This window comes from Mesoplodon densirostris, chromosome 4 (assembly GCF_025265405.1).
Source record: "Mesoplodon densirostris isolate mMesDen1 chromosome 4, mMesDen1 primary haplotype, whole genome shotgun sequence".
NCBI classification, from domain to species: domain Eukaryota; kingdom Metazoa; phylum Chordata; class Mammalia; order Artiodactyla; family Ziphiidae; genus Mesoplodon; species Mesoplodon densirostris.
The window spans coordinates 77403875-77421630 of NC_082664.1; the positions used below are offsets into that span (position 1 = coordinate 77403875).

The 17756-nt window shown below is 40.7% G+C and overlaps 1 protein-coding gene across 8 annotated transcripts in view; it reads left to right on the top strand.

Annotated features, from left to right (window-relative positions):
* CHD8 (chromodomain helicase DNA binding protein 8) overlaps nucleotides 1-17756 on the top strand; it is a 56455-nt gene that overhangs the window by 12064 nt on the left and 26635 nt on the right. For 5 of the 8 annotated variants that reach the window (XM_060096493.1, XM_060096497.1, XM_060096496.1 and 2 more), the window contains exons 2-9: nucleotides 5961-7018; nucleotides 7916-8287; nucleotides 9013-9398; nucleotides 10375-10489; nucleotides 15785-15967; nucleotides 16049-16117; nucleotides 16478-16533; nucleotides 17048-17165. In XM_060096493.1, the coding sequence (XP_059952476.1) occupies nucleotides 6176-7018; nucleotides 7916-8287; nucleotides 9013-9398; nucleotides 10375-10489; nucleotides 15785-15967; nucleotides 16049-16117; nucleotides 16478-16533; nucleotides 17048-17165 (2142 nt within the window). In that variant the 5' untranslated portion in view covers nucleotides 5961-6175. The remainder of the gene's footprint in view (nucleotides 1-5960; nucleotides 7019-7915; nucleotides 8288-9012; nucleotides 9399-10374; nucleotides 10490-15784; nucleotides 15968-16048; nucleotides 16118-16477; nucleotides 16534-17047; nucleotides 17166-17756) is intronic. The other 3 variants (XM_060096500.1, XM_060096499.1, XM_060096498.1) reach the window with 1 other exon arrangement.

A 17756-nucleotide genomic window follows, 5' to 3' on the forward strand; every position in this document is an offset into this window, starting at 1 on the left:
CATTTTGGGGGCTCCAGTTGCCCGACATCTCCCGCCTCTGCTGTGTGGGCCTTACTGGCACCAGCCCTGGCAGTATGAGCAGGTAATGCACCCGGGTCCCCGCCACCCCCGCCCCCAGTCGCGTCTCCCTCTCCGTCAACCCCGCACTTCCTTACCTTGCCCCTTCCCTTCCACATGAGTACATATAATTTCTGTAGTTTCTCCTTTACCCCTTGAACATACGAACATGCTTTTAGCATTCATAGTTGCCTATTTTGCTTTCCCTGTTTATTCAGAAGGACTCACTTTACCAGCCATGTTTGCCCCAAATGTCCATACTCCTGATTGAGGTTTGAGTGCTTTCTTCGGTAATTGGGAAAACAAAAACAGAGTAGCCATACATTTGGAATTGAGAATGGTGAAGATAGAGAAAATGGCCTAGGATCTCGATCTTCGTGAGGAGAATCTCCTGGGTGGCTCCAAGTTAATAGCTCTATTTCTTATGGTCTGTGTCCTTCCATCCTGATCCTCTGCTGACCCTAAGTTGTGATTCCATTCACCTTGGATGTTTATTTCCCATTTCTTTATAAGATTTGAGACCCTTTGGTTTTCACAAATGTCTCCATGGTACAGTTTTTAAATCCTCCTCTTTTAAAATTATGTTGGTGATTTTCATGTCAAGCCTTCTGGTTTATTTTATTTTCAAGGGATTTCTTCAAACTGCTTCTACCCATCTTGTTTCCATATCCTGTTTATGTTTGCCTGCCTGCCTGCGCTGATCCTCTTGAAATGATAGTTTCCAATAACAAGATTAATACTTTGAAGTAAAATAGTTTGTTCTTTGAGCAGTTAGAGGTTAAGTGGGCATGGCTGCTACTTTCTAAAAGTGCATATTAACGCCCCAGAAAAGATCAGTTTTTGTCAATATGGCATTCGTCTGTTATCTTCTAAGAGGATGGACAGTACAGAGAAATCTGTAAAGGGAGAATGGATGTCTGTAGTTCAGTTTATGTAATTTTATGTCTTAGACAGCTGGACTAATTTCTGTTGCAGTGTTTCTCATCCGTCATAAACAATATGATAAACTCCCTTTTGAGAGACCATAAGAAATCTTACCCCATCACAGAGATGTCGATAATCCTTCCAAACCAGGCATACTTCTTTCTCTGCCCCCCGCCCCTACCCATGTTGTCCAGTTTTATTGAATATAAATAACCTAAACAATGAGATGTTTTCCTTTTCCATTTGACAAATATAAAATTATAACACCGAATGCACATTTTCAAACTTTGCATACCTTCCATCTCCCAGTTGAGAATCACTGCTTTGTTGAAAGGTATGGGGAGATTGAGATGGAAAAGTATAGAGTAGAATTAAAACTAAGTCCTTTATGATTGGACAGACAAGTTATTATTGAAATGGGCAAGGGTAGGGAGACACGTTAAAATAAGACCAGGAGAGTTGGGACTCTGGGTTTCTAAGAAAACCCAGAAGAACTACATTAAAGATGATAAAGCTGCAAAAAAAAATCAGTTTATATTTATTTCAAGGGCAGGGAGTAGTTTCTCCTCAAAGAAGACGATGAGATGAAGGGCTTTATATAAAGAATTTCTCTGGCTTGTTATTTGGAAGTTTTAGATGGGTGGCCTCGGATTTTAACCTTAACTTCCTAGTTAGTTCTACTTCTCCCCCTCTCCCTCCCCCCCCCCCCCCCCCCCGCCAAGATTTTCTGTCGGTAGTCTACTCATTAGTTTGGAATTATGGAAAGTGATTAAGTGCAACCATCAAGCTCTGTCTTTCCTTTTGAGCATATACATATGTTCCTCTTTGGGGCAGTGGTAGGTGAAGACTGGCTTTTCATTCTCAATATGATTAAAGTTTGCTATGATTTCTTTATCTAGGCAGTTGCTTTACTTAGGGATATATTAAGGGTTTCGTATATTTGAGTGCTTAACATCTATTTGTTTATTTTAAAAATTTATTTATATTTGGCTGCATTGGGTCTTCATTGCTGCACACAGGCTTTCTCTAGTTGCAGTGAGCAGGGACTACTTCACATTGCGGTGGCTCCTCTTGTTCTGGAGCACGAGCTCTAGGCACGCGGGCTTCAGTAGTTGTGGCTCACGGGCTCTAGAGTGCAGACTCAGTAGTTGTGGCACACCGGCTCAGTTGTTCCGTGGCATGTGGTATCTTCCCAGACCAGGGCTCGAACCTGTGTCCCCTACATTGGCAGGGAGATTCTTAACCATTGTGTCACCAGGGAAGTCCAACATCTATTTATTTTTATTACCAGGGTTTGAACCATGGAAAGAGAATTCAACCAAGCTTATCTACCATGGGGTAGATGAACTTGGTAGAGTAGGCCAGACATGGGTATAGCCAGGATAACCCATAAGTAGGAATAGAAGGAGGGGTGAAGAAAGTTGGAGATATGTTTGGAGAAGGTTTATTCTTTTGAGAGTCAAGGACAACTTAAAGATGTGAGTTAAAAAAGAAGTTGGAGACTGGGATTAAAAAAATGGTACAAGATGAATTAGGTCAGTAGAGGTGAGTTGATGGGATGGGACTGAGAAGTGGTGAGACTTGATGCTGTGGCATTAAGTCAGTGGTGAGGTTTTTAAATTATTGGGCCCCGACTGACCCAGGAGAAGCAGAAATTTGGCCCAAAAATTGGGAAGGGAGATAAATGATAAGTGCATTGACCTTTAAAAACTTATACTTGAGTCATATGGAAGTAAGGAAATATTTCAGAAGCTATTAGCCTTGTTTCTCCCATTAAAAAAATGAGATCTCTCTCTCTCTCTGACGTTGGGCTGTTGTGGAGGGAAGGAAGAGCATTTGGGTGAATAAATAGCAAGGAGTCCTGGAAAGGACAAAATACCCCATGGAAGAAAAGGCAAGTTATAAACTATTATCAGCATAAACTTTTAGTTAGTGCAAACTTTCACTGTAGGTTTTTTTTTTTTTTTTTTTTTTTTTTCTGTACGCGGGCCTCTCACTGTTGTAGCCTCTCCCGTTGCGGAGCACAGGCTCCGGACGCGCAGGCCCAGCGGCCATGGCTCACGGACCCAGCCGCTCCGCGGCATGTGGGATCTTTCCGGACCGGGGCACAAACCTGTGTCTCCTGCATCGGCAGGCGGACTCTCAACCACTGCGCCACCAGGGAAGCCCTCACTGTAGTTTTTTTGTGACACTTAACTGTTGGATATTTAGTGTAACTTCTCTGACAGTGAATAGGAAGTGAAAAATTATAGGTGACAAAGTAGGGTATAACTAGAAAAAAGCTGATGGTAGTGTTGAGAAAATCTATAAAATTATTCAGTAGATTTTCATTAAATTAAGAAATATCCATAACTTAAAAATAATCAATTAATTAATTATTTTTTTATGGCTGCATTGGGTCTTCTTTGCTGCATGCAGGCTCTTCTCTAGTTGCGGCGAGCGGGGGCTACTCTTCATTGCGGTGCGCAGGCTTCTCATTGTGGTGGCTTCTCCTGTTGCGGAGCACGGGCTCTAGGTGCGTGGGCTTCAATAGTTGTGGCACGCGGGCTCAGTAGTTGTGGCTCGTGGGCTCTAGAGCACAGGCTCAGTAGTTGTGGCACATGGGTTTAGTTGCTCCGCAGCATGTGGAATCTTCCCGGACCAGGGCTCGCACCCGTGTCCCCTGCATTGGCAGGCGGATTCTGAACCACTGTGCCACCAGGGAAGTCCTATCCATAACTCTTCTGATCACCACTTTGAGTTACTTTGGGGCAGGTATTAGATAGGAGAGGCTGGAATGAGCTAGTGGAATAGTTTAACCAGGAGTGGGAAGTGATACGGACCCTGGTTGAGATGTGAAGGGTATACAGTTACTGAAGCTAGGAAGATCTTGTTTAACATTGGTGGAGATGCCATGTATGCTTTGTAATTTTGACCGATGTGCCAACTACTGATGAGTCTGTTCTGTTATCTATGTCTGATTTTCTGGGCTACTTACCCACATTATATTGTTTTTCAAGGATAACTGGAATGGGTTAAGGAAAGGGGAAAAAAAGTTTGGGGCTTGTGTGGAAGAGCCTTCTTCAGTCAAGTCTGTACTGTGTCACTGACAAATTTCTTCTCTGATATCTTCTAAAAGTTAGGAGAAATGGTGTTATCAAGCAAGGCTTTTCTGGATTGACAAATACTGATATCATATACAAAGAGCAGATACTACATTTTCATATAGTTTAGTTAGGTGGTGATGTACTTATAATTCCTTGTCTTAGTTTTTCCTTTTCCCAACATTTTATGAACTTAAAGCCCCAGATGTGGATTTAGTAAACATAATTTCAGTTATTTGTGGGACAGTTTTTCAAGATAGGACGTATTCTACCGTCTCATCTTGGAATCAGGGAATAACAGTTTCTCTAAGGACTGAATGGTTCATTCCAGACGCTGCAAGCAAATACTTTAATTCATTAAATTTTTTTTGAGTAGCTATTGTGTATGTGATATTCTTCTGGTTCTTTAGGGATCCACAGATGAATAAGACGTGGTCCCCACCATTCAGGAACTCTTCTTTCTCGGGGAAAGAGGAGCTGGGCCACCATGCAGGGTTGTGCAAGGTGTGCATTGCACGTGTTCACTATCATCATAGATAATATGTTTAGTATGACAGTTTTCCAGCAGATGGCAAACAAGTATCTTGAGTAGGCAGTTGTTTTTTTTGTTTGTTTTGTTTTTTTTGTGGTACGCGGGCCTCTCACTGTTGTGGCCTCTCCCGTAGTGGAGCACAGGCCCCGGACGCGCAGGCTCAGCAGCCATGGCTCACGGGCCCGGCCGCTCCACGGCATGTGGGATCTTCCCAGACCGGGGCACGAACCCGTATCCCCTGCATCGGCAGGCGGACTCTCAACCACTGCGCCACCAGGGAAGCCCCAGTAGGCAGTTTTTTATAATTTGCACGAAGGAACCTTTTGGGCCTTCAGAGGAAATGGACAAGAAACTTAGCATTTTAATAAAATGTTAAATATAAGTGCTTTAAATAAGGTGCAGACAACACTGTGGATATTTAAAGAAGGTGAATGGACCAAGTCATCAAAAATTGCTCACCTTATGGAGGTTCAGGGCTCACCTTGTGGAGGAGAAGACCTTTGAGGGTGTCAGAGATTTTAGCTGGAAGAGAAGTTTGGGAGGAGCGTGGTGGGGATGTTCCAGGAAGAAACTACAGCATAATAGGCAAAGTCATGCAGATAGGAGCGTCATTAAGGGAACTGTATTGTCTAGTTGGACTGGAATATAGGGTATATATAGGAAGTGATGAGAGCATAGGAAGTGATGAGACTGAAAGTTGGGAATATAAACTAGAATGAAATTGTAGAATTCTTTGAATCTCTTGCAAAGGAAGTTTTTGATCTTAAATATGAGAAAGTGGGGAGGGGACGTCATAACAGAAACACTATGTATAGATTCATTGATAGGTTAAGTAGAATAAAGTTTGTGAAACTTCCTGGGTTAGATTATACTGTAAGCTTGGTTAAAGGTGGTTATTTTTGCCAGTAGTAAGTAAAAGTATCTAAAATACAAGGGAAACTTACAAAATACAGTATATCCAGAAGTCTTTAGCTATCTATATTCACTGAAGTATTGCTGGTATATTGTTAAATTCTGTCAAGTTATGAACCTGAAATAGAAGGTGAATGAATGTTAAATTTCCTGATCTCTAGCTAAGAATGATAATTGTAAAAAGAAATGGACAGAGATAGCTGAATGATCTTGACAGACAGAAGCTTCAAAGTGTGTAAGAGCCCCAAAAGGGCGTTGGATTGTTTCTTTTTTTCTTTTTTAGTTTTAGTTTTAAGGCAGAAATGTGGATGTTCTTTCCGCTGTGTCTCTGTCCTCAGATTACCTCACATTTCCCTCTTCTCTTATTATTTTGATGCTATTTGATATTAAGGCTAGAAAATTTCCCTGAGGTCACCTACTTTGCTTATTTGTCATTTGTCTTCCTACAACAGGAGTTCCACCATCTTCCTCTGAAGACCTAGCCATCTTGCTCCATGAAGGTCAGGACAATCTGACATGCACTTGTTTCTTGCCTCTTTACCTGAAGAGTAGTCCTCTTCCATTGTGTACATTTTTTTCTTAATAGGGGAGGGGAGGGGAGAGCCATTACCCCCCCTCCCCTTCCCTCCCTAAACCTTGGGGAAGTAACCCCCACTGCTTTCCCAAGATGGCAGACCCCATCATGGATCTGTTTGACGACCCAAATTTATTTGGCCTGGACTCTCTTACTGATGACAGCTTCAATCAGGTTACACAAGACCCTATTGAGGAAGCCCTTGGACTGCCAAGCTCTCTGGACTCCTTGGATCAGATGAACCAGGATGGTGGAGGTGGTGATGTGGGGAATTCATCAGCAAGTGACTTGGTCCCCCCACCAGAGGAAACAGCCCCCACAGAACTTCCCAAAGAATCGACAGCTCCAGCTCCAGAATCTTTAACCTTGCATGATTATACCACTCAGCCCGTCAGCCAAGAGCAGCCAGCCCCACCTGTCTTACAGACACCGACGCCAACGTCAGGACTTTTGCAGGTCTCCAAGAGCCAGGAGATCCTGAGCCAAGGGAATCCTTTCATGGGTGTCTCTGCCACAGCTGTCCCCTCCAGTAGTGCTGGAGGGCAGCCACCTCAGTCAGCCCCTAAGATTGTTATCCTTAAGGCCCCACCCAGCTCCTCAGTCACTGGTGCCCATGTGGCACAAATTCAGGCCCAAGGTATCACCAGCACAGCTCAGCCCCTCGTGGCTGGCACAGCCAATGGTGGAAAAGTCACTTTTACCAAAGTGCTAACCGGCACTCCCCTTCGACCTGGTGTTTCCATTGTCTCTGGTAATACAGTGTTGGCTGCCAAGGTCCCTGGGAACCAGGCTACTGTTCAGCGCATTGTCCAGCCCAGCCGACCAGTAAAGCAGCTGGTCCTACAGCCAGTTAAGGGTTCAGCTCCTGCTGGAAACCCTGGGGCCACAGGGCCCCCACTGAAGCCTGCAGTTACACTGACCTCTACACCTACCCAGGTGACTTGAGTGAAAGGGGGAGGTGAATTTTGGTTTAGTAGAGGGCCCGGCAACTGTGTGAGAGCAAGCACAGGAGAGCTGTCTCTAGGAAATCCTGTTTAAATTCCATCTGTACTTTTTATCAGTTAGTATTGACGGCAATGTATTTATTACTTACTAGGTGGAAGCAGTTAGTGTTAATGTATTTTTTTGAGCTCTTACTACATATTTACACTGTGCCTAGCTGGTGCTGAGCGAGATAGACACAGTCTCTGTCCTTACAGAGCTCACAGTCTGCCAGGAAATACAGACCTTAAACAAGAACTCATAATAATGTATGATACAAAGTTATATGAGTAATATAGGATGCAATGGGAACAAGAATCATTTTTGGAAAACTACGTTTATTTATATTTGCAACACTTATGGAAGCTATGTGTATCTCTCCCCTGTTCTTATTACTAAGACTGTCCTCCTCTGACTTTGCCCAGTGAAAAGGCTAGTTTCTAGTATAAGAAAATAGAGGCTCTAGTCTCTGAATCAAGGGCCAGAAGAGTTTGGGGGGAGGGGAAGACAGTATTAAGATAAGTAGCATTGGTGGAGAGAAGCTATAAGGAGGTGGATTTCAGTTCAGTATGGACTTTTGTTCTAATAGATTTCCAGAAAATGGAATGACTGCCATAGAAATAGAGTGAGCCTCCCAACAGTTTTTCACGAACAGGCTTGATACCCGCTGGGCAGAGGTTATATAGAAAAGGTCTTATCAGGAAAGAGAGGAGGATGAACAGAAGGAATTATACTGTGTTTTCTGACCCTCAGCTGTTACAACTCTAGGATGAGGAAAACTGGTGTAAATATTAAGGGGTCTGCCATTCTTTAATGTTCTACCTCTCTTGCAATTTCCCTTCTTCACTCTAGGGTGAATCGAAACGCATCACGCTGGTCCTCCAGCAGCCACAGTCTGGAGGTCCCCAAGGACACCGGCATGTCGTGCTGGGGAGTCTGCCAGGCAAGATAGTGTTACAGGGCAACCAGCTGGCAGCCCTGACGCAAGCCAAGAATGCCCAGGGGCAGCCGGCCAAAGTAGTGACTATCCAGCTGCAGGTGCAGCCGCCACAGCAGAAGATCCAGATTGTACCGCAGCCTCCATCGTCGCAGCCACAGCCCCAGCAGCCACCCTCGGCCCAGCCAGTGGCTCTGTCCTCCGTGCAGCAGGCTCAGATAATGGGACCAGGGCAGGGCCCGGGACAGAGACTTTCAGTACCGCTCAAGGTGGTGCTGCAGCCCCAGGTGAGACTTCCATAGTAAACAAGGGAAGCACATCCCTTAGCCCCTGGCTGTTCCCCTCGGCAGTCACTCACTGTTGAACGTGGGGCCAGTCTAGGTTCATACCTCTGAAGTGACATGCAGACTTTTATTTCCTTCACCCGTGGAAACCTTGTTGTAATTACATCATGAAAAGATTTGAGGGTTAGTATTGGGTTTGGGATCAGAGATGATTTGTCTGGTATTTGTCTTTGAACCGTTTCATTTACAATCTTTTCTTAATGTTCTTGTGAAATGAAAGTGACTGGAAATATCCTCTCGTTCGAAACATAAAGAAATAGCCTTAAAGAGGTCAAATGGTTGTCCTTCCTCTCACCCCCAGGGAGATGAAGGTAGGCCGAGAGTAGAATTTGAATTTTTTTACCTTTAGCCTAGAGACCAGTGTTGGTTGTATTGTTTGAAAATTTTCTGGAATTATGGATCTGAGTATTGACATTAGGAGCATGGCTTAAGGATATTGAAGGTTCATTTGGCACAATTCTTGCCTTTTCTCATGCGCATCCCACCAAAAAAAACTTTTTGTTTTTTTTTTTTTTTGGAATGTGTCTCTAGGTTCAGTAAGACTTGGTCTGAGTCTGCTTCTTGAGGAATTAGAGAACTGACGTTTCTAGCCTACCTGCATCAGAGTTGTTTTATTCAGGTTACTTAGCTATAAGCATGTTGAAATTTTCGTGTCTTTATTTCTGTAGGCCGGCTCTTCCCAAGGGGCCTCTTCTGGGCTCTCCGTAGTTAAAGTTCTAAGTGCCAGTGAAGTGGCAGCTCTGTCCTCCCCAGCAAGCTCTGCTCCTCATACGGGGGGCAAGACGGGAATTGAGGAAAACCGTAGGCTGGAGCACCAGAAGAAGCAAGAGAAAGCAAATCGGATTGTAGCGGAGGCCATTGCTAGGGCCCGTGCCCGGGGCGAACAGAACATACCTCGAGTCCTGAATGAGGATGAGTTGCCTAGCGTTCGGCCTGAGGAGGAAGGTGAAAAGAAACGCAGGAAGAAGAGCAGTGGGGAGAGGCTCAAGGAAGAAAAGCCAAAGAAGAGCAAAACATCTGGTACCTCCAAAACCAAGGGCAAGAGTAAGCTAAAGTAAGTACCACCCTTTGCTCTTTTGATGGGACATTTGAGGATAGTGCATACATTTTAAAATTCGTGTTGTATTCAGCAGCTACAAAGCTCAAGGTGATCTCTCTATCATAGAAGATAATAAGGCCTTTCTTTTCTCTGTCCCAAGTGAACACCAAGGCACGGGAAAGATAGCCAGTCTTGTGTTAGGGGTTACATTTAAAAGCTGTGCCTGTGTCTTTCTATATTCTTCCCGATTTTGTATCGCCATAGTGTGGAAGACTTCTCACTAGCCTCCTACCACCCACACCAGTAAAAGAGAGCTGCTGTAGACATAGCTGCCCTGTTCTTACATTTCCTCTGTGAACTGGGGAAGATTTCAGCAGCCACTGTCAGCCTTAAGCAGTCTTGACAGAACCATGGCTTGCCACAGAATTCTTGTCACAATTGACAAGAATTCCTTCCGTGTCTTGTAGCTTCACTCCTTTCTCTCTAGCTTCCACTCCCTGAGATTCTTCAGGCTTTGTGGTGTAATTATAATAATGCTTCCTATCTGTACAGGATTTTTCAGCTTTAAAAAGCAAGTTTCATATCTGTTATCTTACTTGATCCTCAACAGCTGTCAGGCCAGATGTTATCATCAGTGTTTGCTACTTACGAAACGAATGCCCAGCTAGTGACAGAACTGGAACTAAAACAAGGCCTTGTAATTCTTAGTCAGGAATTCATTCTGCTGTGTTACTCTACCTTTCTTCAGGTATTTGTGAATACAGTGGTAACAGAGATTTGTCAGATCTGGTGTAAAGGTCAGCTGGTATTTTAGAAACCCTAATATCTTCTTTTTTCAAACATGCTACTCAATAGCTGTGTGTCCCACAGACTGAAGATCTAGACACTTATGCCTGGAGACTTTGTATGTGATGGTTTAGATTAATTATATTTTCTTACTCCTAAATTTTCCTTGCCTTCACTGTAACTGAATTTGGTTTTTCCTTTTTAGCACCATCACTCCCGTGGTGGGTAAGAAGAGAAAGCGTAATACCTCATCTGATAATTCAGATGTGGAAGTCATGCCTGCACAATCACCCCGGGAAGATGAAGAAAGCAGCATTCAGGTAAAAGGAGCCCTGAAGAACTTACTGAAAAAAATCATGTTTTACTTCTGACAGACAGACCGAGAATAGATACTGAGAGACGATAAGCCTATGCACATTTCACCAGTTTTTCTAAACCAGAGGTAGTCCTAAAAAGTAGAAGAGGCAAGATCTGGTCATCGTCATGTCTTTTAAATTTAAATTTTTTTTAGGCAAAAAGCATATTACTATAAAAAAGCAATACTCATTTTCTCAAATTCCAGTATTTCAAAGACTAAGCAAATATGAAATTATGCTGCAAGATTGTTGTTTTGGGTATGGCAATACTTTGGTTTCTCTTAGAACTGTCCAGCTATCCCCCTTTTGCCTTACTTCTTCCAAAACTTCAGGGTTTTCAATTCTTGCCAAAACTTCAGGGTTTTGGCGCTGAGAACTGGGGTGTTTAAGGTACAATGTTTTTGCTACCTTTTGAAGATGAGAAGCATTGGGAAGAGAATAAAAGAAGCTGGACCAGAAGAACTTTAGTCCTCTATCTCTGTTGCCTTATGGTACCATCTTTGGCTCTAGTTTCCAACCATGGAAAGAATGTGCTGTTAATGATTCAGGAGACCTGTGGTACTTCTAAGTAGCTCTAATGGGCCTGGCCAGGTTACTTAGCTATGTGTAAATTCTTCATCTGAAAAACGGAGGTTTGGACTAAACAAACCTCAGGTGCCTCACTAGCTATCAGTGCTTTATAAATGTCTCCCCTCTTCCTTTTTTTCTTTTGATTTGAATTTTATTTTATTTTATTTATTTTTTTATATCCCCTCTTCCTTAATATGCATTCAATACCTTGATAAACCGAGACTTTGGTTCTTCTGGGGTATGTTTACATGTGAGAATAGCGAGGACATTTTTGAAAAGGAGAATGAGGCAAAAGCTAGATTTAACAGACATTAGAGTATATTATGAAATAATAATTGCTAAGAGTTTAAAATTAGAGAAGAAATAAGAGATTAGTAAAAGATAATAGAGTCTAGAAGAGGATTCAAATAGTTGTTATGAGAAGTTAGTATATGAGTTAAAAGGCCATTTAAAATCAGTGGAGAGAATTCCCTGGTGGTCCAATGGTTAGGACTCTGCACTCTCACTTCCGAGGGCCCGGGTTCAATCCCTGGTCTGGGAACTAAGATCCTGCAAGCCGTGTGGCGCAGCCAAAAAAATAATAATAATAATAATAAAAAAATACAATCAATGGAAAGAAAGATTAGTTAATAAGTTAGGACAACTGGCTACACATTTCTTGCATTACTCTTTAACAAAAACAATTTCTAGTTTAATCAAAGGTCTAAATGCAAAAATTGAAATCATGAACCTTTATAAAACATGGATAAGTTTTTTTTTAAGTAATTGTAAAATCAGGTAGATCTTTCTAAGGAGAGTATTAAAATTCAGAAGTCATAAAGGGAAAGATCGATACATTTAACTGTATAAAAATTATGCACGTGCAACGACAACAAAATTCTCTAAACAGCATAGTGGTTAAGACCACAGACTGGAGCAAGATTTCTTGGGTTCTCTTCTTAACGCTACTGTTCACTAACATTGTCACTTCAGGCAAGTTTACTTAACCTCTTGGTGTCTCAATTTCCTCATCCCTAAAATGCAGATAGTAATATCTACCAAGTAGGGTTTTTAGGAGGCTTAAATGTAAACATTTATAAAGCACATAGAACAGTGTTTAGGTAAGAGAGCATAGTAAGAGTTATATATGTGTTTGTTAAATAAACAAAGGGTTAAATAAGGTGTTTGTTAAATAAACAAAACACAAACTGAAGGCAAATCTTTGTGATACAAGAAATACAAAGATTAAAAAAATTTCAAAAGTGGTGTATTAATATGCTAGGGTTGCCAGTACAAAATACCACAGATTGGGTAGCTTAAACAATAGAAATTTATTTTCTCACAGTTCTAAAGGCTAGAAGTCCAAGATCAAGAGGTCAGCAGGTCTGGTTACCTCTGAGACCTCTCTCCTTGGCTTGCAGAGGGCTACCTTCTCACTGTGTCCGCACATGGTCTTTCCTCAGTGCATATATCCCTGGTGTCTTTGTGTGTGTCCAAATTCCCTCCTCTTTTAAGGACACAGATCCAGTTGAATTAGTGCCCACCCTAACTTAATCACCTCTTTAAAGGCCCTGTCTTCAGATACAGTCACATTCCGAAGTACCAGGGGTTAGGATTTCAACATAAGAATTTGAGGGGATACAATTAAGCCCATAACATTGGTAATGCCAGTGTTGGCGATGGAGACCTCACAGTCCCCCAGGTCTTTTCTCCAGAGGTAACCTCTGTTACTACTTTTGTGTATCCTTCCAGAAATATTCTTTACTTTCATGAGCACTCTAATTCCACTACCACTTACTGTAAGTATTTCATACCTACTCTTCTGTACTGTTGCTTTTTTTCTCCAACAATATATCTTGAAAGTAGTTCTTTATCAAAAAGATAGATCTAGCCATTCTTCCTCACACTCTTGTTTGATATTAGGAAAAATTTGAAATATACACCAAAGTAGAGAGATTATTATTATTATTATTATTATTTTTATTATTATTTTGTGGTACGCGGGCCCCTCACTGTTGTGGCCTCTCCCGTTGCGGAGCACAGGCTCCAGACACGCAGGCCCAGCGGCCATGGCTCACGGGCCCAGCCGCTCCGCGGCATGTGGGATCTTCCCGGACCGGGGCACGAGCCCATGTCCCCTGCATCGGCAGGCGGACTCTCGACCACTGCGCCACCAGGGAAGCCCCGAGAGATTATTTAATGACGTCCCGTGTTCCATCATCCCAGAAAGTTCCCTTGTACCCTCTTTTCAGTCAGTTCACCATCCTCTCCCCCACACCTCCACATAGGCAACCATTGTGCCCATTTTTATTACCGTAGATTAAACTTAGCCTGTTCTTGAACTGCATGTAAATGGAATCACATAGTATGTACTCTTGGGTCTCACTTTTTTCAGCATAATGTTGTTCAGATTTATTCATGTTGTTGATGTATCTGCAGTTCATTCTTTTTTTTTTTTTTCTTGAGAAACGTTTTTATTTATGAATATAGTACAGTGTTTATTCATTCTGTTAGACATTTGGTTTGTTCCCAGTTTGGAGCTGTTACGAGTAAGCCTGCAATGAACAGTCTCAGTACACATACTTTGTGGACATAGGTTTTCACTTCTCATAGCTAAATTCCCAGGAGTTGATAGACTGTGGGGTAGTTAAACATTTAACCATTTAACTTTATAAGAATCTGCCAGCTTCCGAAGTGATTGTGTCATTTTACACTTCCACCAGCAGTGAGAGTTCCAAATATTCCGTATTTTGACTATAGCGTAATTTGTTTAACCAATCCCCTGTTGATAAGCATTTAGGTTTACTCTGGTCTTCTACTACCACAAGTAATGCTATAGAGATTTGTATATATGTGCAAATTTATCTGTAGGATAATACCTTTGAAGTGGAATTGTTGGATCAAAGGGTATTGTCAAATTTTCTTCTATAGAAATTTTCTTCATGCCAGTGTGTACTCTCACCAACAATGTGTGCGTTCCTGTTTCAAATATTTGATCCAACTTTCTGATTTTTGTCACTCGGTTAGGTGCAAGAAAAAAAAATGGGGATATCAGTTTAGTTTTCAGTTGTAACAGTTTTATTCTGAGTGTGAGCATCATTTTACACTAAAAGCCATTCTGTTTTTTTCTATGAACTATTTATGTTATTTGCCCATATTTCTATTGTATTAATCTTCTTCTTAGTGATTCAAAAGACCTCTTTATGCTTGGGAAATGTATCATATGGCATTTTTTCTCTAGTTTATTATTTGTCTCAACTTTGTTTATGATGGATTATATTAATATTACGCAGATATCTTAAACTTTTTACAAGGTCAAATTGATCAATTTATTAGAAACACCTTCTCTACTCCAGAATTATAAAAAAAAATTCTTCCACATCTTCTTTTAGAAATTTTACCTTTTTTTTAAACTTTTAAATCTTGCAGTCTTTTTGTAGATTTGTTTCTTACATCCACTAGATGGCTAGTCATCTGTTTTCAATCCCATTTTATAGAATAATCCACTTTTTCCTCACTGATTAGAAGTTTCTGTTTTTATCATGTTCTAAATCCACATGAGTATTTTAGTCTATATCTGGACATTATTTCCTTGACGTGTTTATCTCTTCTTGGAGAGGTACCAAGTTGTGTTAATTAGTATAGCTTTATATTATCCTTAATATTTGGTAAGGCCAAGTATACTTTTCCATATTTTTCCTGGTTATTCTTAGATGTTTAGTTCTCCATTTGAATTTTAGAATCAGCTTATCTAGTTAAAAAATTTTGTTAATTTTGTTTTTCAAATTTATGTGATTAGGGAGGGTATATATATTTCACTATTTATTCAGCTCTCTTTTAATGTCCTCCTATAGTGCTTTAAAGTTTTCTTCACGTGGATTTTATATATTTCTTACTAAATTTAATGCTTAAGATAATTAATATTTTCTCATAAAAAGAATATTTTCTTTTATTGTATTTTCTGCTTTAGTCTCTATAAGAATGCTATTGATTTTTAAAAATTAATTTTATGCCAAGCAAGTTTACTCAATTTCAGTAGTTCTGCTTCTAATGACTCATTTGATTTTGGGTTTTCCAGGGGTTATAATCATGCTTGAAAAATAATAATTTTGTCTCTCCGTCCTTCCTAATTTTTTTATCATGAGCTGCAAGTATTACTTAGATTATTTAATTAAAAAATCTTTTACTCAACCATTTGAAAGAATAAGGCAGATTTGAAATGTATTGATATGGAAAACATCTCCAAGAAAAATGCTAACAGAAAAGTAAGCAGCAGAACAATACATACAGTATGATCCTATTTATTAAAACAAACAAAAAAACTTTAGGCCTAAAACAAAGAAACAATTAGAAACAAAATGTTCTTGCACCTTTGCACTCCAGGGTTGCTCCTCCTGTCAAGTTCATTGCACTCTGCAGGTTGAGAGTCCTGTTTCAATTTTTTAGAGCCTCTTGCCAATAGCTTACTTTCAGCTGGAATCTGATACTTTGATAAAACAATTCAGCAAGTTAATATATATTCAGTACATAGAATAAGTTACATGATTTGACATCACATAATTTGATAAATAAGCCCTTTATCATCTTTTGGTTTAATTTTTCATAGGGATTTTGGAGTCAAATCTAAGTATATGACTATAGGCGAATAGTTTTAAAGGTTTTCTCCTTGAGAGACCTAAGCAGTTATTTTAACCATTTTTGCCTCTATAGAAGAGACGCTCAAACCGCCAAGTTAAACGGAAAAAATATACAGAGGATCTGGATATAAAGATCACAGATGATGAAGAAGAAGAAGAAGTAGATGTAACGGGTCCAATCAAAACTGAGCCTATCCTGCCTGAGCCAGTGCAGGAACCAGATGGCGAGACTTTGCCTTCCATGCAGTTCTTTGTGGTAAGCTGAGAACTTAAGTAATTTGAGACCTTTGTCTTGCTGCTCACAATCTCTGTTGACTGACTGCATCTTTTGCTACAGGAGAATCCCAGTGAAGAAGATGCAGCCATTGTAGACAAAGTGCTTTCTATGCGTATTGTGAAGAAGGAGGTGAGGCCTCTATTTTTAATGTCAGCCCATAATGCTGCAGTTACAGGCTGTATGTAATGAGCACCTTTGGATGTCAGGCTATATTGCTACAGTGTAGTTACAAGAGATGGTGGAGAAAAGTTAGGTGGAAAGTAGGAACTGTCTTATTGCCACTTCTTTCGCTTATTTGTTTAAACTGGAAAAGGGCTTATTTTCTCCAGCTGTCAAGCCTCCAGCATCGAAATACCAGATTAAGTTCTTTAATCCCTTAGTCAGTAATATATTCTGGGAGCATTGGTATGAAGCTCTACCATGTGTGTTAAAATTAAAGGTTCTCTTTGACAAATAAGTTGTTAGTAACTGTAATTTCTTTCTTCTCAGCTTCCTTCTGGACAATATACTGAAGCAGAAGAATTCTTTGTCAAGTACAAGAACTAGTATGTGATCTGTGCAAAAAAGCTTTTCACCCCAAATTCCTCAGGGTTGTAAAAAGTTCTCCTGTATAGTCTATCCTGGGTGGGAATGTGTCCCTTTTTTTAATAGTCTCCTCGCCTGTTTTTGGTGAGGAAAATGTCTATTCAGAGAGAAGCTCGGGAATTCACTCTTTATATTTAGTTGCAGAAAGGTGGGGTGAGGATGGTTCCTGATAAAATCCCTTGTAAAATCCTCTTCACATTAGTCTAAGATTAAGACCTTGCTACTTAGAGTGTGATCCGTGGACCAGCAGAGTTAGCATCATTTGGGTGCCTGTTAGAAATGTGAACTTTTAAGCCTACCCTAGACCAGGTGGTTTGTGTGCAAAATCAAGTTTAAGAAGCACTGACCTAAGAGACTGTCTCCCCACTGAAGCACATACTCTTATGTCTGCTTCTGGCTAATCCCCACATCTCAGACACTAGCTGACCAGTTCCCCTTTCTCACACTGTGACTGGCTGTTTCCATCCCCTTTAGCTCCTATCTACACTGTGAGTGGGCTACCATCTCCCAACTAGAGAAGGATAAGAGGATCCATCAAAAACTAAAGCGCTTCAAAACCAAAATGGCTCAGATGAGACACTTCTTCCATGAGGTAATTAGGAATAGGTATTGCCTATCATTTATTTCATAGAAGCATAAATTACTGGGGTTATCAACCTTGACTGATTCTTCAGAAGACTCATAGTTGCTTTGTACATATGGGTATAAAGTGTTCATTTTGATCGTTGGACTTTTCTTACTTAATTGCCCCAGCCTTTGTTTTACCAGGTCTAAATATGGTATTTTTATAAGTTATAGGGTACTTTGAAATTGAGTTTTTTGATATTCATGAAGTATTTTCAAAACAGATGGTAAACTGACCTCTGGTCCACTTGTGGCATTCTTCTCCCTCTAATGTCAGTCTTCAGCAGTTGATGGTATCTGTAGACATAAGCAACCATATCATTAAGAGAAAACATTTATTTTCTCAGATTTCTAATCCAGTATAACTAGAAATAGTGATAAAGGAGCTTTAATACCCCATACCCAGTGTTAGTACTAGTTAAGTACTGGAACATCTGTAAGGGTCTCTTGAGCTGTATTTTAACTCTCGATTTTGCTTTGAAAGCTTTGTATACATATACCTTTCCCAAAATGGGATTTTTCATTACTGAGTGCCTTGAGAAGAAGAATTCTTTCTCAA